Source organism: Alligator mississippiensis, chromosome 2, assembly GCF_030867095.1.
Source record: "Alligator mississippiensis isolate rAllMis1 chromosome 2, rAllMis1, whole genome shotgun sequence".
Taxonomy (NCBI): Eukaryota; Metazoa; Chordata; order Crocodylia; family Alligatoridae; genus Alligator; species Alligator mississippiensis.
In genome coordinates this window covers 343,514-368,232 of record NC_081825.1, presented here as the reverse complement: position 1 = coordinate 368,232, position 24,719 = coordinate 343,514, and the positions used below count along the sequence as shown (strand labels likewise).

Sequence of the window (24,719 nt, the reverse complement as noted above, 5' to 3'; positions counted from 1 at the left end):
GGCAGCAGACGGCTGCGGCCCCACTGCAGCATTTGTCCTTTGCGGGCTTCATGCTGGTACAGGGTTGGGGCAGTGTTGCCAGCCCGTGTAGCTGCCAAGGGGGGTCTCTCCCTTGTCTGCGTGGGCTGGTGCTTGGGGATTGCTGTCCCCCTCCCCTCGGTGCTCTGCCCCCATCCCATGCGTGTGGGCCAGGGTGGGTGTTTGCTGCGCTCTGTCCTGGGATTGAGGCCTGCACTGTGCAGGCTCCCCCTGCCCCTACAGGTGTCACAGCAGGAGCAGGGCGCCCCCCACACACCCCCTTCCTGGCACCAGGCCCCAGTGGAGGCATTCAGTGCCCTGAACAGAGACCTCTGGCTCCAGCCCCAGCCTTGGCAGGAAAAAGCTGCCTCAAATCACTTCCACTCGCTGCACTTCAGGGCCGGCTTTGCCCCATGGGCGGGCTGGGGAGAGGACAGGCCTCCCTTGGGCAATGAGTTTTGAGCGGCTCTTGCCTTTAGCGTGAGAAGGATCAGCTGCAGCGCCTGGTCCCCGCCCTGCTCTGTCCCCCCTGCAGCCGCGAGTCACTCTCCCATGCACGCTGCCCTGGCCCCGGCCCCGCTTCCCTCGGCTGCAGCTGGCGCGTGGGGCCCCTGCGGGGCTGCTGGGTCAGAGAAGCTGCTTGCTCCCAGGTCCAGCTCTGGCCTGGCTCCGCTGCCAGCAGCTGGGGCAGGGACTTGGGCGCACTGAGCGGCTTGGGTGTGCCCGGTGCTGCCGGCACCAAGGGCTGCTGTGTGCACTGGGGCTGGGGCCAGTGTGATGTTTGCAGGCTGCTGTGACTCAGGGCTCCCCCCACCCTTTGAAAGCAGCCCAGGGAACAGGCCTGTCCTTTCAGCGCCGGCTCGGCCCCCGCCGTGGAATGTGCTCCGGGGCGGGGGGTGGTCTGCGGCTGCGAGGGGAAATAGCAAAGACATCGGCGCGTTCCTCTGCACAGCTGCCCTGGCAGGGCTGTGTCTGACCCTCCCAGCTGCAGGAAGCGGGCTTGGTTTGTCCCTCCTTGATGCAACCTCCTCACCCGTGCGGGCCCAAGCTGGACGGGATGGGGGGGCTGCTCCTGCTGGCCCTGGGAGCCTCCCTTGGTGCTTGACTTGTAGGAGAAGGCTTCAGGCTCCAGATGCCCCCTGCACCAGGACACAGTGCCGTGCTCGGCGCATCATCTGAGCCAGGCCTAGCAGTGCCAGGGGTGGGGTGCACATGGCTGGTGGGGCATACAGCAGCCAGAACAGGAATGAGCTGCCCACCCATGGGAAACAGTCAATTTTATAGAGAAAATATAATTACATTGAGGAGCTGGGGGCATGTGGGGCAACAGGGCCTGGTCCAGGGGCCACAGGGCCCTGGAGGACCGTGTCCATGAGCCGTGGTTGCTGCTGCTGCAGAGCGCATGGAGGTGCCAGCCCTGCCCCGAGGCGCGTGGGGCACCTGCCAGGAGTCCACTGGGGGGGCGAGGCGGGTGACGGCTGTAGCTGTGCCCCAGCCTGTGTTGCTGTGGCTCACCGGCCTCGCCTGCTGCCAGTGCTGGCCCCACGGCTCTGTGGCCGGGGGTCCCGGCACGTCCCCTTTGCCCAGTGCTGATGGAGGGAGCCCCAGTGCCAGCCCCAGCCCTGTGGCCAGGCCGAGGGGCAGCGGTGCACTCGCAGCCCAGCCCCAGGCTGCCGGCTGGCGTTGGCAGGGTCGTCTCTGCTGGCAGGGCCAAGCCGTGGGTGCTACACGACCTGGTTGTTCAGCTGTCCTGGGTACTGCTCGAAGCGCCGGTTGGCCTCCTCACTGAAGGCATCGCCTGGGCAGCACAAGTGGGGTCCAGCTCCAGGGGGGCTGTAACCCTCTGCCTCCAGCCCGCCCTGCCCGCAGCCCCCACGCCGGAGGCTCCCAGCCCAGGCACCCACACCCATCCCCTGTTACCAGTGTGGCAGTTGTGCACCCAGATGCGATGCCCGTCGTATTTGCAGTTGCACTTCATGGCATTGTTGGTGAAGTCACTCTCGGCCACCTCGAAGTTGGGGTTAATCACCACCTGCGGGCAGGGTGCCACGTTGCCTCATGGTGCTGCATGCATGGCCTAGCCCATCGCCTGCAGCTCTGTCACGGCCCCCCCCCTCCCCCCTCAAACCCATGTCTGGGTGGGTTTGGACAGAGCTGATCCTGCCTCAAGCAGGGCTTGGAGTAGAAGTGACCCCGCAGCCCCCCGCCAGCCCCGCGGCGCTGGGATTTCTAGGGTCCCCATGACTCCTCTGGGTTTGCCTCCTCCGGGGTAGGGGAGCAGCGAGGGCTGTGGGGCAGGCGCCGCACCGTACCTGCAGGATGTAGTTGCCAGGCTTGACGTCGGTGATGTCGATCCACTGGCAGTCGATGTCGTGGCGGTACAGGTCCCAGCAGCCCACCGTGATGCCCTGCTCCCCAAAGTTCGCGCACTCGTACCTCTTGGCCACGTCTGCGGGAAGTGGGGGTGAGTCGTGGCCCCCCCTGCCCTGGCTGCCCCCCAAGCCCAGGCCCGGTGTGCAGAGAGTGTAGAGCAGGGGCCGTGGCTGCTCACACCTGGTGGCACCCACCTTCCTCGCACTCGGTGTCCTCCAGGCAGAAGCTGGCCTTGTGGCCCTCGGCCACCTTGGTGCCGTTGGGTGTGAGGATGTCGTAGTGTGTGAAGATGTCCATGCTGTGGTAGTGCCTGGGGACCACAGGGCCAGGTTGGGGGGGGCTCCAGGCTGGTGCGGTGCAGCCCCACATGTGTGGGGGCGTGTGGACGTGTCCCAGAGCCGCGCTGGCCATGGTCCTGCCCCCCACACATGGCTCCCAGAGCATGGCTGGACCCCAGAGCACGTGTGCCACTCGCCAGGGCTCGTGGTGGGATTATCACCCCCCATACCCTGGTACCCGCTGCGGCATCTCCCATGGACCCCGTGGGATGGGGCCAAAGCTGCACCAGGCTCATGGTGTGGGGGTCCTGTCCCTTGGCCCCACCAGCAGCCTGTGGCACCCGGGCAGCAGCCAGCCTGCCACGGGCACCAGGGCCGTGGCCCAAGACCCCCACAGTCATGCCTCTCACTCCCTGGGCCCAGCCCCACCACCCTGCTTGGCTCAGTGCCCCTTCCGCCCCGTGTGTCCCAGCCCCCAGCCCGGCCCCAGGCGTTACCCGTGGCACTCGTGCCAGACCCAGGAGTGGCGCCCGGCCTTGGGGCGGAAGTCAGCGCGGCCGTTGTTGTGGATCTGGGAGGAGAAGCGCAGCAGGCGCCGGTGCCCGTAGGGCCAGTTGGCGTGGCGGGCGGAGCTGGCCAGGCAGTTCTCCTCGGCCGCGCAGTACAGCATGTGCAGCGGCCGGTCCTCGATGTAGGCCGTCTCCTGCACCAGTGCCGCGTGCAGCAGCAGGTCCGAGGCCGCTGCAAGGCAGGGGAGGGTCCATGTGGGGTGCGCACCCTGCCCTCGCTCTCCCCCCAGGCCCTGCTGCTTCAGGACCCCCCGCCCAACGCCCCTGTCCCGCACTCACTCTCGGAGCAGATGACGCCGGCGGCGAAGCGGGTGCCCGTGTTCTTGCAGTTGACGTGGCCACTGTGATGCCGGCAGTGGCTCAGTGACATCTCGTGGCCAGCACACTTGACACCGCTCAGCACCATCTCCGTCACGTTGCTGGCATCCCAGTACCACGTTTCCTGGGGGAACATGTGGCTCAGAGCGGGGCCGGACTGGGCCACGGCCACAGCCATGGCTCTCAGCCCTGGACAGGACATGGCCACAGCAGCACCGGGCCCTATGTGCACCCTCCTGGTGCAAGCTACGTGCATGTGGTGCGAGACACGCATCTCCTCCTCCTGTGGCCCCAGAACCAGCCCCGGGGGTCTCTCCTGCTGGTATCAGCCACAGCCGGGACCCCGCTGGCTCCTCGCACCCACGCCCAGGCCGGCCACGGCATAAGTGAGCCCCAAGCCCCTGCCCTGCCCCACTGCCACGGTGACCACGAGGGAGACCCCGCCACCGTGGCCCAGACTCCGCGGCTGCCTGTCACTGAGCTGGCAATGATGCCATGCTCCCCACCGACATCCCGAGTGAGGCCTGTGCCCCCAGCACCGCATCACCTGCCCTACGACAGGGCTCAGGCCCGGACCCTCTGGTCCAGCCCAGCCCCCAGCGGCACCTACCATGGCGGCAGCCCCCGGCGCAGGAGGGGGCTGCAGGGGTGTCTGGCCCGGCTGTGCAGCCCCCACTGCCACCAGGGCCGCGGACGCTTACCGTGACGGCGTGCAGGGAGTAGCCGAGGCCGAGTTGGCGGCAGGCCACCATGGCCTCCTTGGTGGTCCAGCCCTCGCTGCACACCGTGCCCCAGCGCCCGCCGTGCCGCACCTCCACGCGGCCCTCCGTGGCCGTCCGGCCGCCCACAATACGGATCTGCAGAGACGCCCTGGGGCAGGTGAGCTGGCATCCCCCTCCCCGCCCCCGTGGCCCTTGGCTCCCAGGCGCGTGGTTAGCTGTGGCGTGGCGCTGCCGCACCAGCACCTACTTGCAAGCCGTGGTTAGCGAATCCCAGGCCCAGCTGGCGACAGGCCACGGCGGCCTCCAGCGTGCCCCAGCCTTCACCGCAGATGAGACCCCAGCGCAGGTGCCCCTCGCCGTCCGCCCCCACCGCCACCTCGACCCGCCCCTCGAAGCGGCTCCGGCCCCCGCTCAGGCGAATCTGTGGGCAGATGGCACGGGGGCATCAGCGTGGCCAGCGGGGGGGCAGGGCTGGGCAAAGACGCCCATGGGGCAGCCAGAGCAACTGAGCCTGTGCCCAGAGTGTCTCGTGACGCCTGGGCCACATCCTGCTCCCCCTGCCCAGCACATTGCTGATGCCGATGCTGCGCTCCATCTCCAGGCCTGCTGCAGCGCTGGCACTGCCCTGCACCCCCACGGCCACCACCTTCCTGGCAGAGGCTGACGCTCCCCCAGCTGCATGGGGGCACTGGAGATGGGCTGACATCAGCAGGGGCCTGGAGCTCGCGCAGCCCCTCGCTTGGGGGGCAGCAAGGCAGGCGCACTGCAGGGTCTGGGGCTGCATGTGCCCAGCTCAGGGCTCCTCCCCTGTGGGCGCCAGACCCGGGGCCGGAGCATTTCAGGCTGCAGTGATGCTCAGTCCTTACAGCTCTGCTCCATGTATTAGTGGGTTTGAGGCGCTGGTGCTGCTGCAGCCCCGGCTGGGGATGGGGCTGGGCTGGGCCAGTGCTCCTGCTGCACCGACCCCGCAGGGTCCTGGCTGGGGTCTTGCCCCCGTGCTCAGACTCAGAACAGTGCCATGGGGCTTAGACTGGATATGACCCCTCAGCTCCCTGCCAGCCCCACGCTGCACTCCCTGGCTATAGAGAGTCCCAGGCATTTGGGCCCAACCCTCCCCGCCCCGCAGCCCCTCGCTGCCATCCGGCTCTAGCATGGGCTGCCTGGCTCTACACTCGGCAGCCCAAAATCTGTGCCTGTTGCTTGGGAAGGAGTTGGTTTTGGGCACTGGTTCCTGCCCCGTGGTCAGGTGGGGGTGGCTGGGGCTGGTGGTAGGGGCAGGGCTGCCAAGCTGGGCAGATGCAAAAGCCCGAAGCGCATTTGGGGGCAGTGAAACCTTGGGCGAATCCAGCTGGATCCGGCCCAGCCGTTTCGGGAAAGCCAAAGGAGCCTTTCGAGGGGTGCAGGAGTAGGGGTTGCAAAAGGCTGGGTCATTTCAGAGCCGCGCAGGGCCAGGGGTGAATGCCCCAAGCCGGGGACTGAATGTTTTGCTCCACGGGAGTCAAAGCATTCAGGTTCACCCTGAAATGCCCCCGGGGCTGCATGAGAGCTGAGCCCCCTGTCCAGGTCACCCCAGCCCAGGGGCACCGGAGGTGCTGGGAGTCTCCATGCAGCCACGGCCTGGAGAAGCCACCCATGCAGCGCCCCACGCCCAGCACGTGGCCTGGAGCTGCTACCCGGAGACAGGCCGGCCCATGGAGCCGCTGGACGCAGCAGCTTCCCCCCGGGACCAGGGGAGACGGAATGGGGGGGCAGCTGCGGTGCCCTCCCCTGCCCCCAGACCCTCTCTCCCTACCCAGGACTCAGCCCCACCAGACCAGGCAGCCCCTTCCCCAGGGCCCTAGAGAGCCCTGCACAGTCCCGGGCCACGTCCCTGCGGTGCCATTGCTGGACACGGCAGCCCAGGAAGGGGGCAGGGAGGGGCACGTCCTGGGGCAGGGGGCTGCGACGGGGCAGTGCGGCCCAGCCAGCGGCACCCCAGCGGGCCCAGTGCTGACCGTGGTCTCGTAGCCCATGTAGGGGATGTTGCAGCGGACGCCGGCGTCCTCCGAGTGCTTGCAGCCCTCCTCCGTGATGTTCTTGTAGGGGCAGCTCCACAGCGACGCCTCTGTGCCCGTGCACCGCACCTCATTCAGGTGGATCGGGCCCATGCCTGCCACCAGGGCCCGGCTCAGCGTGGGGGCAAAGGACTGCTCTGGACCCGCAGCCGGGCCGTGGCCCTGCCCAGCCCTGGCCGCCCCAGACCCCGCTCACCTTGGCCCATGCGGGCACTGGTCAGGGCCTCCTTGGCGCTGCCGAAGCCAAGCTCGCGGCACACAACGCTGGCCGACAGCAGGCTCCAGCGGTCGTCGCAGATGGTGCCCCACTCGCCCTGCCGCAGCACCTCCACGCGGCCCTCGCCCACCTTGGCGCCGCCCTTCAGCCGCAGCCGCTGCTGGGGAGCACAGCGACACGTCGGAGCCGGGCCCGGGGCTGGGGTGGTGCCAGCACCAGGTCAGACCCCGTGTTTGGCAGGGTTTGCACAGGCCTGATCCTGCCTGGACCCGGGGCTGGGCCAGCTGTGACTGTGCGCTGTGCCTCGACCGCCCCGGGAGAGCTCACCTGCCCTGGCTGCCGCTGCTGCCGCTTCTTGCCCCGGGGGCTGCTGGTGGCGAAGAGGGGCCCGGGCACGCAGCTCACGACGGCCGGCATCCCCCCCTTGCAGGCAGTGGTGGCATTACCGCGGTAGAACTCGAAGGGGCACATGGAGATGTGCACCTCGGTGCCAGCGCAGGCCACCGAGTGCATCCGGAAGTTCAGCTGCTGGCGCTCCGTGTACAGCCTGCGGGAGAGCGGTGGGCAGAGTCAGGTGTACCCCGGCACCGCAGGGACAGCGTCAGCGTCGGCGTCAGCCAGACCCCAGCACTGCAGGGACAGCGTCATCCGGACTGCTGCGCTGTAGGGGCAATGTCACCCAGACCCCAGCACTGCAGGGGCAGTGTCACCCGGACCCCAGCACTGCAGAGACAGCGTCAGCCGGACTGCTGCGCTGTAGGGGCAATGTCACCCGGACCCCAGCACTGCAGGGGCAGTGTCAGCCAGACCCCAGCACTGCCAGGGCAGCACCAGCTGGACTGCTGCGCTGTAGGGGCAATGTCACCCGGACCCCAGCACTGCAGGGGCATTGTCAGCCAGACCCCAGCACTGCCAGGGCAGCGTCAGCTGGACTGCTGCGCTGTAGGGGCAATGTCACCCGGACCCCAGCACTGCAGGGGCATTGTCAGCCAGACCCCAGCACTGCAGAGACAGCGTCATCCGGACTGCTGCGTTGTAGGGGCAATGTCACCCAGACCCCAGCACTGCAGGGGCAGTGTCAGCCAGACCCCAGCACTGCAGGGGCATTGTCAGCCAGACCCCAGCACTGCAGAGACAGCGTCATCCGGACTGCTGCGTTGTAGGGGCAATGTCACCCGGACCCCAGCACTGCAGAGACAGCGTCAGCCGGACCCCAGCACTGCCAGGGCAGCGTCAGCCGGACCCCAGTGTCATGGGGGGCAGCTTGAGCCACCCCAGCACCGTGGGGGGCAGCATGAACTGAACCCTGGCATTGCAGGGGCAGCATCAGCCGGCGCCCGCGCTGCAGGAGTAGTGTCAGTCAGACCTCAGCACCGTGGGGTCGGTGTCAGCCGGATGCCAGCACCACATGGCCAGTGCCAGCTGGACCTTGGCACCGGTACAACGGGGACAGTGTCAGCCAGACCCTGGCGTTGCAGAGGCAGGGGAAGCCGGACCCCAGCTCCATGGGGGCAGTGTCACCTGGACCCTGGCTCACAGGGGCTGCGCCTCTACCCAGCCCGGCAGCCCTCGCTCTCCGCTGCCCTAACGCCAGTACCGTGGCGCAGAGGAGTCGTCTGTCCCGGCCCTGCCCAGCCTCCTGCCACGTGGATGGGGACATGTCAAGGCTGGCACGTGGCCCCAGGGCTCCCTGCACCTGGTGCCCAATTACCTCTTGGTGGCCCCCCAGTCCTCCCTGCACTTGTGCTTGGGGCAAGGCCTGGCGACCCGCCTGGAAGACAGAAAACTGTGTCAGCGGCTCAGTGCCGCGCACCCCGCCACCGAGCCTCCCGTGCCGCGAGGCTGGAGACCCACGCCAATGGGAGCGCTTCCCGCCTCATGTCAGGTGACAGCAACTTGGTCACCCTCTGCAGTGACATCACCTGCCTCTTCCTGCCACGTGAAGTCAGCAGCCAGTAGCTGCTGTGATGTCATTTGCCACCGCGTGATACATGTCAGGAAACTGCCCGTCAGCCGTGGCGATGCCATTTCCTGCCTCATGTCACAGGCGCACGCTCCCAGGGATGCAGGAGGCACCCAGTGCAGGGTCAGGGCCCAGGGCCCAGGGCCACGCATCGGGCAAGCCCCCCGCTGCCTTCCAGGGGGCCGGGGAGGAGCGGGAAGTCCCTGGGGCAGCGAATGGCCTGACGGCGCCACATCTCGCAGGCCAGAGGCAGCAAGTTGCTCGTGGTCCGCCACAGTTGGACTTTGCAAAGGGCAGTAACAGAGGTCCTGCCCCACTGAGCCCTGGGCAGGGTCCGGGGGCAGGAGCCCGAGAGCAGAAGCCTGCGACCATCACAGGGGATGCGGGTGGCTCTGGCAGGGACACGGGCGACATCACGGATCGTTCCCCACAACAGCGACAATCCTGGGCAGGAGCAGAGTGCGGGGCGGAAACGGGATCTGCGAACACGGAGAGCCACGGCGTACGTGGCACTGGGACGAGGCACCACGCGGCGCATTGAAGGGACCGCACCAGGCCACCATGGGCCCTTCCTGCAGACCCGTGGACACCTGGTGGATCCCAGCCACCCAGACGACGGAGGAGGGTCTGGGGGTCAGGGTCAATATGAGCCTGCAGGCTGATGCAGCCGCATGCAAGGACCAGCGGTTTGGGCAGCACCAATAGAGCGCGGGGTGCAAGACACGGGCGTGATCATGCCCCCGTACTCTGCACCTGTCAGGCCGCATCTGCAGCACTGTGCGCCCTTCCGAGTGCCCCGTTTTAAACAGGCCGTGGAGAAGGGAGACGGGGGTCCAGAGGCGGGAACAGATGCTCAAGGGCTTGGAAGGCAGGTCCTGGAGGAGAGGCTGGAGCTGGGCAGGTTTGGCTGGTGGAGAAGGTGCTGATGAGGGGCCATGGCAGCAGCCTGCAAGTCCCCGAGGGGCTGCCAGAGAGATGAGGGAAAGCGCCTGCTCTCTCCTTCCGCAAAGAGGCAGACGTGGAGCAATAGCTGGACGTTGCAGCAAAGTCAGTTTAGGTTGGAGATGAGGAAACACTTCTTCACTGTCAGAGCAGGGAAGCCGTGGCAGATGCCAGGGAAGGGGTGGGCTGTCCGTCACTGGAGGTGTCGACAAGAGGTTGGGGATGATCTGGGCGCAGCGATGCCCGTGCTCTGCTGTGGGGTGTCCCAGGCTTCGGGGCTGTGCTGGTTGCCCCCCACCCCTCTTCCCTGCCCCATGTGTCGGGGGGTTTGAAGCCTCCCCCCGAGGCGCTGGTGCTGCCGCAGCCCTGGCTAGGGCTGGGGCTGGGCTGGGCTGGGCTGTGCCCATGCTCCTGCTGCACCGACCCCGCAGGGTCCTGGCTGGAGGGTCTCGCCCCTGCGCTCGGGCTCAGCCCCACGCTGCACTGGGGCAGGGAGGGATTGCCCCCCTGCTCAGACTGGTCCGGACTGGAGGTTTTTCCTTCCTCGGCCTGGGCTCTCTGGAGCAGCTATTAACAACCTTTGCAGCAGCAGGACGTTTGCCACCGCAGCCCCCCTGCTGCACCTGTGGCAGGGTCAGGAGCGATGTCTGTGTTGTGTCAGGGCTGGCAGTAACTTTACAAAGAGATTAGCTGATGGGTTTGTCCGGGCTGGGCTGATCCTGCCTTGGGCAGGGGTTGGACTAGACGAGCCCCACGGAGGTCCCTTCCACCCCACTCCTCCGTGACGCTATGGTTTACAGAGGCAGGGGCAGGCCAGGCGGGCAGGGCCCACCGGAGACCCATCACGTCCAGCCCCGGTTGTAGTTATCGCTGCAGTGTCGTGGCGCAGTACAATAGAGGCGCTGGCCAGAGCCCTGCTAATGACCACGTCCATGCCAGCAGCCCTGCGGGGCGTCAGGCTAACGAGCAGGGCGCTGGCAGCCTGGCAACGCATCGCTGGCCACGTGTTCACAAGCACAGCGGCCGTGGCTGCTCCCAGACAGCTGGCAGGAAGGGCGCGCGTGGGGACAGGCGCCCGTGACACCAGGGGATCAATAAGGAGACATCAGGCCACGGTGGCCATGGGAGAGGGGCCATGCACTGCGGGGGTCTCTGCTGTTGAGGGCATGGGGGCAAAAGAAGGTGCCAGGTAACGTGGGGCCTCTGCAGCACACGCTAGGAAATCTGGTCATCTCACCTGACGGTGAAGCTGACATATTCAACGATTTTTTTGCCTCCGTATTTCTGAGGAGGGACCCGGATATCTCCCCCACTGCTCCCCGGTTTCCCCTCCCCGCCGAGGGCCCTGTGGGTGGCACACCCAGGGCGAGGGTTAATGAGGACCTTGTCAGGGAACTTCTGGAGGGACTGGATGTATTTAAATGCACAGGTCCTGACGACCTCCACCCCAGGGTGTGCAGGAACTAGCAGGGGTCATTGCAGGACCTCTGGCACGGCTCCACGAGCACTCGTGGCGCTCGGGCGATGTGCCAGAGGACTGGAAAAGGGCCAATGTGGTCCCCGTCTTCAAAAAAGGGAGGAAGGAGGACCCAGGAAACTACAGGCCCGTGAGTCTTACCTCGTCCTGGGGAAGCTTTTCAAAAGAATTATCCTGGTGCATGTCCAGGAAGGGCCGGCAGGGGAGGTGATGCCCCGGGGCAACCAGCATGGGTTCATTCGAGGCAGGTCCTGTCAGACCAACCTGGTGGCCTTCTACAACCAGGTCACCAAGTCCTTGGATGCAGGTGTCGCAGTGGATATAGTCTTTCTGGACTTCAGGAAGGCCTTCGACACGGTCTCTCACCCCATTCTCAGTAAGAAACTAGGAGACAGTGGTGTCGATGCCTACATGGTCAGATGGGTCGCAAACTGGCTGGAGGGCCGCACCCGGAGGGTGGTGGTGGACGGGTCTTATTCAACCTGGAGGGATGTGGGCAGTGGGGTCCCCAGGGCTCGGTCCTCGGGCCCGCGCTGTTCAACATCTTCATCAGTGACTTGGACGAGGGGGTGAAAAGCACCTTGTCCAAATTAGCGGATGACACTAAGATGTGGGGGGAAGTGGGCACGCTAGAAGGGAGGAATGGGCTGCAACCTGGACAGGTTACAGGGGTGGGCAGATGAGAACAGGATGGGTTTCAACACTGACAAGTGCAAGGTGCTGCACCTGGGAGGAAGAGCCAGCAGCATCGCTACAGGCTGGGAACTCCCTTCTCGTCAGTGCAGAGGCAGAAAAGGATCTTGGAGTCATTATCAATTCCAAAATGAACACGGGCCGACAGTGTGGGGATGCGGTCAGGAAGGCCAACCATACCTTGTCGTGCATCCACAGATGCATCTCAAGCAGGGCCAAGGAGGTGATCCTCCCCCTCTATGTGACACTGGTCAGGCCGCAGGTGGAGTACTGCGTCCAGTTCTGGGCACCACACTTCAGGAGGGATGTGGACAACATTGAGAGGGTCCAGAGGAGGCCACTCGCATGGTCAGGGGCAGCAGGGCAGGCCCTACGAGGAGAGGCGACGGGACCTGAACCTGTTCAGCCTCCACAAGAGAAGGCTGAGACGGGATCTGGTGACCATTTACAAATTAGTCAGGGGGACCAGCAGGCAATGGGGGAGTCCCTGTTCCCCCGAGCACTACCAGGAGTGACTAGAAATACGGGTCACAAGCTGGCAGAGGGTAGATTCAGACTAGACATCAGGAGGTGCTGCTTCACTGTCAGGGCGGCTAGGATCTGGAACCAACTTCCAAGGGAAGTGGTGCTGGCTCCTACCCTGGGGGTCTTTAAAAAAAGGCTGGATGAACATCTGGCCGGGGTCGTTTGACCCCAGTACTCTTTCCTGCCATGGCAGGGGGTCGGTCTAGGTGATCTCCTCAGGTCCCTTCCGACCCTATGAAACTATGACTCTACGATAGTGAGGAGCTGTCTGTTCGGCAGATGTTTTCTTTGGATTTTCCCACGCCGTGGGGTGAATCCAGGTCTCCGGCAGTGCTGTCGCCAGAGGAGCGGGGAGCAGTTTCATCTGTTATTTTATTTTCTGTCTCCAGACTATGCGGCTGGTTTCTCTGGCACGATGCTTCCCCGGATGCAGCCAGTCCTTTGCTGTGTTGCTGCCTGCCTGAGGCAGAGAGGTTTGGGAGCCCGGGCTAGCCCTGGCGGCCTCCTCTGTTCCTCTCTCCCTGGCAGCCTCCATCATCTAAAGTCTAGCTATCAAAAAGGGGTTATCCCAGGGCAAACCTGGCTCCTGGGTACTGGCAGTGGGGCAGCGAGGGAACGTGGGCACGGGCACCCCGAACAGCAGCTCTGCGGTAGGGCACGTGGGAAATGAAGGGTCAGACTGGAGACGATGGGACCAATGCGGATACGTTACCTCGGGTGTTCGGCTTGTCACCTCACGTGTCTGCACATGAACGCACGGAGCCTGGGAAACAAGCAGGAGGAGTGGGAGTCCTCGTACAGTCACGGAGCTATGACATGATCGGAGTAACAGAGACCTGGTGGGAGCACGTGTGACTGGAGCATGGCCACGGGTGGGTACTAACTGCTGAGGAAGGACAGCGTGTGGACGAGTTGTGGACAAGCTGAAGAGAGTCCAGCGGAGAGCAACGAAAATGGTTTGGGGCCTTGGGCTCGTGACTTGTGAAGAGACTGAGGGAACTGGGCTGGTTTAGTCTGCAGAAGAGAAGACGGAGGGGGATTTGATAGCAGCCTTCACCTCCCTGCAGGGGGGCTGCAAAGAGGACGGAGCTGGACTGTCCTCAGTGGGGAAGGTGACAGGACAAGGAGCAATGGGCTCAAGCTGCAGCAAGGGAAGTTGAGGTTGGATATTAGGAAAAACTTTCTTACTAGGATGATGGTGAAGCGCTGGGACAGGCTGGCTCCTCAGAGGGGTGGTGGAATCACAGGACCACAGACAGCGAGGGCGGGAAGGGACCGCAGGAGGTCACATCCAGTTCAGCCCCCTGCTCCAAGCAGCACCAGCCCCAACTACATCATCCCAGCCAAGGCTTTGTCTACCCAGGTCTTAAACACCTCCAAGGATGGAGATCCAACCACCTCCCTGGGGAGCCTCTTCCAGTGTTTTACTACTCTCCTTGTGAGAGAGTTTTTCCTTGTATCCAACCTCAACTTCCCTTGCTGCAGCCTGAGCCCATTGCTCCTTGTCCTGTCATCTGCCCCCACTGAGACCAGCCCAGCTCCAGCCTCTTTAGACCCCCGGCAGGGAGGTGAAGGCTGCTATTCAATCCCCCTCGGTCTTCTCTTCTGCAGACTCAATCAGCCCACTTCCCTCAGCCTCTCCTCACCAGTCCTGTCCCCCAGCCCCACAACCATTTTAGTTGGAAATTCTCTAATGTATTCAAACCTTTCTGTAGCGGGGGCCCACAGCTGGACACAGGACTCCAGATGTGGCCTCCCCAATGCTGAACCAAGGGGAAGAATCACTGCCCTGGATCTGCTGGCGATGCTCCTACCGATGCACCCAGGATGCCGGTAGCCTTCCTGGCACCACGGGCACACTGCTGGCTCCTGTTCAGCTTCTTGCTCCCTGTCCCCCCAGGTCCTTTTCTGCAGAGCTGCTGCCCAACCCGTCACCCCCCGCCTGCACCGGTGCATGGGATTGTTCCCTCCTAAACACAGGACTTTGCACTTGTCCTTGTTGAACCCCATGAGATTCCTGTTGGCCCAGCCCTCCAATGTGGTGAGGTCTCTCTGAATCCTAGTCCTACCCTCCAACGTATGTACTTCTCCCCCCAGCTTGGGGTCATCTGCAAACTGCTGAGGGTGCGCTGCATCCCGTCTTCCAGGTCGTTGCTGAAGATATTGAACAAAACCGGCCCAGCACCAACCCCGGGGCACTCCACTTGACACTGGCTGCCGACTAGATGTTGAGCCATTGATTACTACCCATTGAGCCTGACGATTCAGCCAACTTTCTATTCATCTTCTAGTCCATTCATCCAACCCAGAATTCCTCAGCAGGCTTGCAAGAATGCTGTGAGAGACGGCATCAAAAGCCTTGCTAAAGTCAAGGTTTATTATGTCCACTGCTTTCCCCGCATCCACAGAGCCAGTCACCTCGTCACAGAAGGCAATCAGGTTGGTCCGGCATGACTTGCCCCCGGTGAATCCATGCTGACTCTTCCTCATCACCTTCTTCTCCTCCAAGTGCTTAGAAATGGATTCTTTGAGGATCTGCTCCATGATTTTTCTGGGGACTAAAGTGAGGCTGACCGGTCTGTCATTCCCTGGATTTTCCTTCTTCCCTTTCTTCAACATGGGCACTATTTTTGCCCTTTTCCAATCATCCAGGACCTCCCCCAATAGCCAAGAGTTTTCAAAGATCATGGCCAGAAGCTCTGCAAGCACATCAGCCAACTGCCTCAGCACCCTTGGCTGCATCCCATCCAGCCCCACTGACTTGTACACGGCCAGCTTTTCTAACTAGTCCCTAACCTGTTCCTTCACCGCCGAGGGCTGCTCCCCTCCTGCCCAAACTGTGCTGCCTGGTGCAGTAGTCTGGGAGCTGCCCTTGCCTGTGAAGACCAAGGTAAAAAAGGCATTGAGCACTTCAGCCTCTTCTGCATCCTCTGTCACCACGTTGCCTCCCCCATTCAGTCAGGGACCCGCACTTTCCCTGACCTTCCTCTTACTACTGAAATACTTGTAGAAACCCTTCTTGTTACCCTTCACATCTCTTGCTAGCTGCAACTCCAACTGCACTTTGGCCTTCCTGGTTTCATCCCTGCACGCCCGAGCCATGTTTTCATACTCCTCCCTAGTTGTTTGTCCACATTTCCACGTCTTGTAAGCTTCCTTTTAGTGTTTAAGCTCACCAAAGAGTTCTCTGCTAATCCAAGCTGGTCTTCTGCCATACTTGCAAGTCTTCCTGCACATTGGGATGGTTCGTTCCTGTGCCCTCAGTAAAGTTTCTTTAAAATACAGCCAGCTCCTGGACTCCTCTCCCATCCAGGCTGGCCTCCCAGGGGACCCTGCCCATGAGTTCCCTGAGCGAGTCAAAGTCTGCTTTTCTGAAGGTGATTGTCCTTACTCTGCTGCTCTCCATCCTTCCTGTCCTCAGGATCCTGAACTCAATCACCTCGTGGTCGGTGCTGCCCAAGTTGCCGTCCATGACTGCATTCCCTGTTTATGAGCAGCAGGTCAAGAAGAGCATGGCTCCTAGTTGGCCGCTCCAGCACTTGCACTGGGAAGTTGTCTCCAATGCCCTCCAAACACATCCTGGATTGCCTGTGCACTGCTGCATTGCCCTTCCTGCAGATATCAAGGTGCCTGGAGTCTCCCATGAGAACCAGGGCTTGTGATCAGGAAATGTTTGCTAGCTGAAGAAAGCCTCATTCACCACGTCCTCCTGGTCTGGCGGTCTACAGCAGACCCCCACCACATCACCCTTGTTACACTCCCCTGTGACCCGAACCCAGGGACTTTCAAGAGGCCTGTCTCCAGTTTCATGCTGGAGCTCTGAGCCATCACGTGGCTCTTGCACACGCAGCACAACTCCCCTCCTCTTCTCCCCTGCCTCTCAGAGTCATCAATCCTGGACAATGAGGTCACATCTAGTCCAACTCCCTGCTCAAAGCAGGACCAGCCCCAACTACATCATCCCAGGCCTTAAACACATCCAAGGATGACAGAACAAGGAGCAATGGGCTCACATTGCAGCAAGGGAAGTTGAGGTTAAATATTAGGAAACACTCTCTCCCAAGGAGGGTGGTGAAGCACTGGGGCAGGTTACCCAGAGCGGTGGTGCAGTCTCCATGCTGGGAGGTGTTTAAGACCCGGGTAGACAAAGCCTTGGCTGGGATGATGTAGCTGGGGCTGGTCCTGCTTGGAGCAGGGGTTGGGCTAGATGTGACTTCCTGGCGCCAGAGCCCTGCAGCTGACACGTGCCGTGCGGCCATGCGGACTGGGGGCAGCAGGCTGCACCGGCTCCGGGACAGAGCTGTGTGAGCACCAGCCCGCAGCAGTGCCCAGCATGGGGGCAGAGGTGCCCTCCCCAGAGGCCAGGGGGCTGCTCCAGGCTCCCCCTGACACCAGGGAGATGGGCAGTACCAGGAGGGAGCGCGGCACCCAGCCCAGCCCCGGCCCTGGAGAGGAGATGAGGCACTACCTGGTGCACCCCATGGGCCACGGGGCGTCCTGCTCCTTGCAGGGGATGCATCGCCTGCCTGGGATCGCTGCAGCCCGAGCCCTGAGCAGAGCAGCGAGGAGGGTCCGAGGGGCCCAGGTCCCTCCTGTTCCCTCACCGGCCTGTCCCCAGACACCCTCGGTCCACGGGAAGGGGAAGGGGCAGGCAGCAGCGGGGATGACAGCGGAGCTGCCCAGCGCTCAAGCAGGCTCTACAAGCTCCCGTACACGCGAGATTTGGGCATGGGGTTTGCAGCAGCCAGCCAAGGACCCACAGCCATTTCCTCCAGAAAACGGCCCATGCCCGCTGGCCCCGGCCCCTCCAGGAGAGACGGCTCCGCTCCCGGGCCCCCACCATGGCCAAGGACCTGGTTCCTCAGCCCCAGACCCCTGGGCTGGGCGACTCCCTCCGGCCCTGCCGGCGCAGGCGCAGGCACAGCCGTGGCCCGGGAGACGGAGACATTTCTCATGGCAGGAGCAGCAGAAGCAGGAGCTGGCCCAGCCCCGGGCACAGCCCTGACCGGACAGCCACATGTGGCACGAGCAGCGAGGACACGGCCACGATGCCGGGTCACGGCTCAAGGGCAGAGCAGCCCTTCAGCCAGCGGGGCCAGCCCCGGGGTGCAGAGGCCATGCGGCCGCTGCCCCGTTACCTCCTGCCCAGCCCCGGGCTCCGGGCCCTCGTCCTGGCTGCGCGCTTCAGCCGTCTGTGGGAACAAACAGGGACCAGCTCGTGGGGGAGCAGGGGTTGCACCCGCTGGGTCCTGACGGCAGCACCGGGCACCCCAACAAGGGGCCAGCAGGCAGCGTCGCCCAAGGGACCCCCACCGCGGGCACCTGGGACCCACTCACTTGTAGAAGTTCCTGTTGACCTTCCTCTCGGCCGGGAAGCCCATCATGCCGCAGACGACGCGGCTGCTGCGGCTGTCCCAGCCCTCGTCGCAGATCTGGGCCCAGCTGTCCTTGTAGCGCACCTCCACAATGCCCTCCGTCACCGGCAGCCGCCGCCGGGCGCTGGCCACCACGGGCCGCAGCCGCAGCTCCTCCACCTGGTTCTGCTCCGTCTGCGGGGGGAGAGCCCGGTGAGCCCGATGGGCACCTGGACCCTGCCGCGGCCCAGGCTCAAGTCCTGCCTCTCTCTGGCCTGGGGCAGGATTTGAACGCAGGTCCCGGGAGCGGGGACTCGGAGAGCTGGGATCCAGCTCTGAGCGTCACGTGCACAGTGGAGTAGCGTCAGCCGGAGCGGCACGAGCCCCTGGCCCAGCACCCACCAGCCCCCAGTCTCAGCCCTTGCTGCGTCGAGCCTCACGTGCTCAGCCCGTGGCAGGGCCCGTCCCCCACCCCAGAGCATGCAGGGCCACAGTCCCTGCCCCGCGTACCCTGGGCATCTGCGGGGGCCAGGCCTGCACCGGGGCCCCCATGGGTGCCCCCCGCTGCCTCCGGGGCAGGGGCTGAGCGGGCACGAGGTCCCCAGACAGGAGACAGAGTCAGGGGTTAGCGCAGGGTCAGAGGATCCCGAGAGCCTGGAAGAGAGCGAGAGCGAGAGCAGGAGACCAGAGAGCAGTAGAGCACGGAGAGGCCGGAGCAGAGGCAGAGAGCAGCAGAGCGACAGGGCAGCGGGGCCGGGCTGGAGGGGAGACCCAGCCGGGGCCCGGGGAGGCTCCGGGCTCAGCGAGAGAAGCCCCTCCAGGGAGCAGAGCCCGGTCCTGGACTCTCCTGGGGCTCACACCTCGGCCCCAGGTGGGACCAGGCCGGCAGACGGCTGAGCGCTGCAGCGGTCGGAGGTGCATGGCACTGTCCGTCCCTGTGCCACGGGGAGTCCTCATGTCTGTCCACTCCCACCACCGTCCACCCGAGCACACGCTGCAGCCCCGGGGTCCGTGCTGGGGGAGGCCGTGCCCAGGCCACTGGCTCTCTGGGGCATCAGGACCAGCCCCAGCGCCCCCGGGCAAGGCTGGGGGGGCAGCATGGCAGCTGGCAGTGTCCAGCTCTGGAAGATGGGCCAGGTGGGGAGCCAGCGCCAGGAAGGATGAGGCTACATGGGGGCAGGGCTGCCCAGCGGCGCAGTGTGGTGTGGCGCGGTGCAGCGCGGCACTCACCTCAATGACGTTGGAGTCCACGAAGCCGGGGATGCGCTCGTCCTTGCAGACCACGCCGGCATCCTCCTCGTGGGTGCAGTCGCTGTTCCCCCAGCCCCGTGACTTGCAGTCCGTGATGCTCTTCTCACTGCCCCCGCACACCACGTTGTCCAGCCAGATCCGCCCTGCCAGGGGGAGCGGGCAGCACCGTCAGGGCCGCGGGGGCAGGGAGGGCCCAGGTACAGGGGACAGCTCACCAGGACAGCCCCTGCCCCACCAAGCCCGAGGAGCTACCCCCAAAACAGTGCATCCCCGAGACGTCACCCCATTCCCCCCCAATCCCACAGCACAGCAGTGCTTCGAGGGGGGCTTCATGCAGGCCCCTTCCTTTCCCCCCAAACCTGCAGCAATGAATACCCAGCCTGACACCCCTGCAAGCACACACACACACATACGTGCGCGCGTACACATGCACACCGCCCCCGTGCCACCAGCGTGCAGGGGAAGACGCGCGTGGGGCCGGGGCCGGGGCCGGGCTCACCGAGGCCTTTGCCGTATTTGGCGCTGTGGGCCCAGCCCGTGGCGCCCGCGAAGCCGAGGTGACGGCAGAGCACGTGCGCGTTGGCCAGCGTGAAGTCGTCGTCGCAGACTGTGCCCCACTCCTGGTTGTAGAAGACCTCGATGCGCCCCTCGTTGTGCTTGCGGGGGTAGCCGGCCAGGCGGAAGCGCAGCCGGGCGCTGGGGCTGGGGCCAGGCGCCGTGGCGGGCGGCGCCGTGGTGGGGGGCGTGCTGGGCTGCGCCGCCACCCCCCACAGCCACAGGCTGCACAGCAGGGCCAGCGGCTCCCGCCGGGCCCTGGCGACGCCGACGCTGCTCCTCATGCCTGCTGCTGGCCTGGAAAGAGAGGGGCAGCTGAGGTGGGGCCGGCATCCGGATTCGGGGGGGCTCCTGGGACCCTCACCTGGGGCTAGGTACAGCAGAGGGGGCTCAGCGCCCTCTCCCACCCCGGGGTGCCCTGGCCGTGCCCTGCGGGAGGGACAGATGGGACCCAGGGAAAGGAGCAAGGTCCAGGCCTGGCCAAGTGCCGTGTGAGGCCGTGTGGGGCCGTGGCACCATGCAGAAGTGGCACAGCCCATGCTGCCCGCGTCTGATGCCTGTCAGCTGCCAGCCCCCGAGTGGCTGCACCGGAGAGCCGGCACTGCGGTGCTGCTGGGGACCTGCTCTGGGCTAGCCCTGCAGCGACGTGGGGGGAGAGGCAGTCGCTGCAGGGCCGGGGGAGTGATAGGGATGCAGGGCTGGGGCTGGGCACAGACGGCCCCACGCAAGGTCCAGCTCAGGGCCCCGGGCACAGGACAAGGGTGCATCCCAGGGCACAGGGGTCACCACCGGCCAGCCCTGCACCGTGGGGTGGGAGGGGAGCAGAGTCCGGCTGCACGGGCAGAGGGGAGGCCGTGGCATGGGCAGCGGCACTGTCTCTGTACGTGGCAGGGTCCCGGCAGCACTGCTGGCCACCACGGCTGGCCCCGTGATGCTCCCGGGGGGAGGCTGGCAGTCGCAGCCCTGGAAAGCCACGACTGGGAGTGGCAGCAGCCCTGGAAAACCTGCCTCATGGGCTGAGAAAAGCCATCTGCCGAGCTTATGTAACAGCCTGGAAACGGCTCCAGCAGCCACCGGCCAAACCTGGCCAGGGCCTGGAGGCCGGGCCTGGGTGCAGCCACGTCAGACCTGGCTCCACACTGCACATCCAGCCAGGAGGCACCAGCCTGGCAGCTGACCTGGGCAGGGGGACTCCCACAGCCGGGATCACGCGGCCCCTTGCTAACGCATGGTCTCACGCAGCCCAGCTGCAGGGAGGTCTGGGCAAGGCGCTCGCGGGCTCATGACATATGTGCATGTGTGTCTGTCTGCACGCATGTCAGGCTGGACAATTATCACTGGCCCCAGCACTGCAGAACCAGGGCGAGGGGCCAACTCGGGACTACATGCCCCTGCCAGCGCGACCGCAGGAGGAGGCGCGACGTGCGCTGGGCAGATGGCCGCACAGCTGCCTTCATGGCCGCACACCAGGTGCCCTCACGGCCCCAGCTCTGAGCAGGGGCAGGGGCAGGGGCAGGGGCAGGGCAGCCCAGGAGGGTCACAGCCAGGGCCCAGCTCAGCTCCGTCCAAGGGCCGTGGAGTGGGCAAACTGAATTAAGCTAAGGCTCTTGACCCTAGTTCAGGCCTTCCTGGAGCTAAGCAATTGAATTGTACAGAGTGCCTTATAAGGCACTGGGCAAAGTGAGTGCTGCAAGTGGTACGGTGGGCTAACCAGGTGCAGCAGTTTCCCTAGAAGAAAAGAAACCCAAAAACGGAATAGGATTGGAGTACCTTGTCTAAAAGGATGGGGTAAGAAAGTTGAGGACTGGACAGTTTGAGGCAAGAAAGTTACAGAAGTAGTAGACAAACAAAGGAACAGCTGTGTTTTGTGTTGCCACCCTGGGGAGACAGGAGAAACCTTGGGATTTTCGTTCGAATAACGAGGAATCCAGACACTAACATCCCACACGCCCAGCAGAGGATGGTAGATGGGTGTGTGTGTGTGTGTGTGTGTATGTGTACGCGCACGCATGTGTAAAATAATCTGAGGCCGGTACCACCAAAGGTCGCTGTTGTAACGCCTAAAGAACCTCTTGCCAGGTCGTATTATGGAGCGAAAACTTGTAATAAAGATTAGGGACTACTATTAAAGTTCACTTGATACCAAATTGGACAAGGGGCTGTGTCAATCCTCGGGGGTCTCTGTAAAAGGAATCCTAGTGGCAACAAAGCCCCGTGGCCCCAGGCCGGCTCCTTCCCACCCCGCGGTTCTCGGCCAGCCGTGCTCTCGCTCTCCCCAGACCGCGGATACCAAATGCTCCCCTGGGCCCGGCCTCCCTCGCCGCGGACGCAGCAACCACAGCTGAGGAGGTGGCGGGTCAGCCTGGTGCAAGGAGCCTGCATCTCCCACAGGCCCCCACTGCCTCTCAGCCCACTCCTGGTCCCTCCTCCCACCTTGGCTCCTGCTCTGCAGCTTCAGCCCCACAGTCCGGTGCTGTGACAGAGTCGCCCTCCTGCCCCTCCACAGGTGGCGTGGCAGGGTGGGCAGCGCAGCAGAGCTGGTGGCAGGACCGGACTGCACCCCGTGCCCTTTGCCCAGCCTCGCCTGGGGAAGAGGGCCCTGGCCGAGTGGACCCTGGGCCCCAGCAGCGGGTCTGAGGACAAGGACCCCGTTGCACCAGCAGCACCGCCCCAGCCAAGAGGCCTGGCAGGCCAGCTGGCAGGGAACAGCGATGTCCCCTGGGGCCAGGCTGGCTGCTCCTTGCCAGGCTCAGCCGTGCTCCCAGAGGCCCGGAGAGGCTGGAAGCAGCCAGGCGCAGGCATTTCCAGGACAGCCCCGGCCCAGGACTAGTTGGTGCCAAGGCAGGCACCAGACGAGCTGTCAGGGAGGGCAAGAGCCACACGGCACCGGAGGAGGGTCCCACGTCTACGTGGTTGCACACAGCCTGCTCCAGCACCCACCGGGCAACCAGGCAGGCATCCGCTGTGGGAGGGTGGGTGCTGATGTGTCTTCCACACAGCCTGCTGCAACCAGGGACACGGCTTGCCCCGTGCCAGGGCTGGAACAAGCACGGGTCCCTGTCCCGGAGGGGATGCTTGACCCGCCCCACCGCACATGGGACGTGCCGGCCCCCACGGGCATGAATGGGACTCAGAGACTGGCGCAGCCCAGAGGACAGGCCAGCCCTGAGCAAACAGGCGGTGGGGTGGTGGGGAGAGCTGCCGGCTCCTGCGACTGCCCAGGAAACCGCAGGAATGCGCCGGCAGCCCCGTGAATGGCCGGCTGCGCGCTGGGCCGGCCACCTCCTCACGGGCCCGGGGCCAGGCGCGGGGGCGGCCGGCGCTGCCAGCTGGGAATCAGAGGGCCTTTCAGCGCGGGGTTGGGAGGGGGAATCCAGGAACGCCGCAGCCGCCCTCCTCCCTCAGGGGCATCCCCGGGCGGCTGGGCCCAGCGGTGCCCACACATCGCTGCCCCTTCCCTGCCAGCCCTGGGGAGAGAGGGAAACGTCCTCGCCCAGGCTGCCTGCGGCTGAGCTCTGCCGCTGCCCCTGCCCCTGCCCCTGCCCCTTGGGGCCTCTGGCTCTGCCCCTTCTCCGGGGGCCAAGCTGGGAGCCCCCGACCCCAGCCTGGTGACCCATCCCCTACCCCCCCACTGCAGTCAGGGCCATGAGGTCCCCTGGCTGGGCCCTGTCCTGGCAGGGGATCGGGGCAGACTCAGACCCACTGGGCTGAACTCGGAGCAGTGATAACCCCCTTCCCCGCACGGGGCAGGTCTGAGGGGCACAAGCCCTGGGGAGCGGGAAATCCTGGTGGGGACCCTAACAGGGAGCAGCCTGGGGTGCGTGGCCGTCGTGCCCTGGGCAGAGGCCGGGGTCGTGCCCCCATGCAGCCAGCACGTCATATGGCACGGAGACTGACCCCGGCTCCCAGGCCTGGCTGGAGCGGAGCAGCTGACCTGGGGCGAAGAGCAGGGGTAGGGATGGCTGCAGATGCCCAGGACACGGGACAGGGACGAGCTGCTGCCAGGTTCCCGGGCTGGGAGCCCACTGGGAGTCAGGGCAGGGGCAGGGGCAGGGCAGGACCGGACCGTGTGGACAGCCAGAGCACGGCACGGCCACCAAGGGCCAGGGCTGGACAAGCCAGACGGGGGCCCGGCCACGCCGCCCCGGCACCCACGCCCGCGCGGGGCAGCGGGGAGCCGGGCAACACCAGGGCGGAGACCGGGCGTCCCCGACGCGCCGCCACCCCCGGGCCGCACCGCCTCCACTCGCCGGCAGCACGAGGCTGTCCCCGGCCGGGGCCCCAGCGCCGGGGGCAGCTCGGCCCTCGCGTCCCCACGGGGGCCCGGGCCCGCCGCTGCCGGCTGCAGCGTCCCCCGCCCGCCCCCGGCTCCGGCTCCGGCTCCGGCTCCGGCTCGCAACGGGCGGCATCGGGCCGGGCCGGGCCGGGCAGTGCCGGGCCCCGAGCAGCGGCGGGAGGCGAGCCGGGCCGGGCCGGGGCGGGGCGGGGCGGGGCGGGACTATTGAAAGTCTAAGTTCTCCATCAGCATCTTGGGGCCACCCCGGTCGGGTGGCCGATGGCGGGGCCGGCGTCCGGCTGGTGCCCGGCGGGGCGGGGGCTCCTCCCGGGGCTGCGCCGAGTCCGCAGCCCGCTGGTCCCGGGCAGCCGCGCCTGGGCCCCGCCAGCCCCGCTGCGCCGGACACGGAGGCTCCAGCCTCGGCGGGGCAGAGCGGGGCCAAGGGACCGGCCGCCCCCGCCCCGCAGCGCCTTGCTCCTTTCCCCGAGCGGGACCGGCAGCAGCGGCGCCCGCATCCCGGCCCCGCGCGTTGAGTCCCGTCGCGGGGGCCACGTCTGAGCCGCCCCGCGAAGCGCCCCGCGCCGGGCGCATCCCTCCCGTCCGCCCAACGCGCCCCGGCCCCGGCCCCGGCCCCGGCCCCTACCTGTGCGGCGCTGCGGGCGGTGCGGGCGGGCGGGTGGCGGGGCCTGGCTGCGGGGCGCGGAGCCCTGGACCTCGGCACGACCCGAGTTGCGCTCTCGGCAGCCGCCGCCGCCCCGCTCCTCCCCGCCCCGCCCCGCCCAGGGGCCGGCGCTGCGGGGCTCGGGGCTGCGGCCGCGTCGCCCGGCCTCCCGCCTCCTGCCGTCCCGCCGGGGCCGCTCTGCTCGCGGCGCCACGCGTGCCCACCCCCGCGGCGGGACCCGGGCACCCGCGCCTGCAGCGGGGAAGGCTGCGGGTCGGGAGCGAGGGGCGCTGGCAGGGCTGGGGGGGAGTTGGGGGCCTGCAGAGCCCTGTAGGACGGCTCCAATGGAGGTGGCCGGGGACCAGGGCAGCTTGACCCTCTCCTGGTGCAGGGGACATCAGCATCCCCAGAAGCAGCAAGGGGCCGATGTGGGGGGTCTGGCAGTTTCATCCACGGTGCTGCAAAAGAGAGAC

The 24,719-nt window shown here is 65.7% G+C and overlaps 1 protein-coding gene across 3 annotated transcripts; it reads right to left on the bottom strand.

Moving 5' to 3' along the window:
* Positions 1-1,280: 1,280 nt before the first annotated feature.
* On the bottom strand, positions 1,281-24,349 carry LOXL3 (lysyl oxidase like 3). Of its 3 annotated transcripts, none has more exons than XM_059721195.1 (14): positions 24,229-24,349; positions 19,254-19,606; positions 18,734-18,897; positions 17,487-17,698; positions 6,877-7,096; positions 6,529-6,709; positions 6,273-6,427; positions 4,526-4,699; positions 3,518-3,680; positions 3,167-3,410; positions 2,586-2,701; positions 2,331-2,467; positions 1,939-2,050; positions 1,281-1,816 (listed from the first exon to the last, which is right to left on the bottom strand). In XM_059721195.1, the coding sequence occupies exons 2-14, from the start codon at positions 19,591-19,593 to the stop codon at positions 1,743-1,745; spliced, it is 2,292 nt and encodes a 763-aa protein (XP_059577178.1). In that variant the 5' UTR covers positions 19,594-19,606; positions 24,229-24,349; the 3' UTR covers positions 1,281-1,742. The 3 variants fall into 3 exon arrangements, with proteins under 3 accessions (XP_059577178.1, XP_059577180.1, XP_059577179.1); XM_059721197.1 differs by lacking the exon at positions 4,526-4,699 and adding an exon at positions 4,258-4,413; XM_059721196.1 differs by having other exon boundaries at positions 6,529-6,706.
* Between the last annotated feature and the right edge of the window lie 370 nt (positions 24,350-24,719).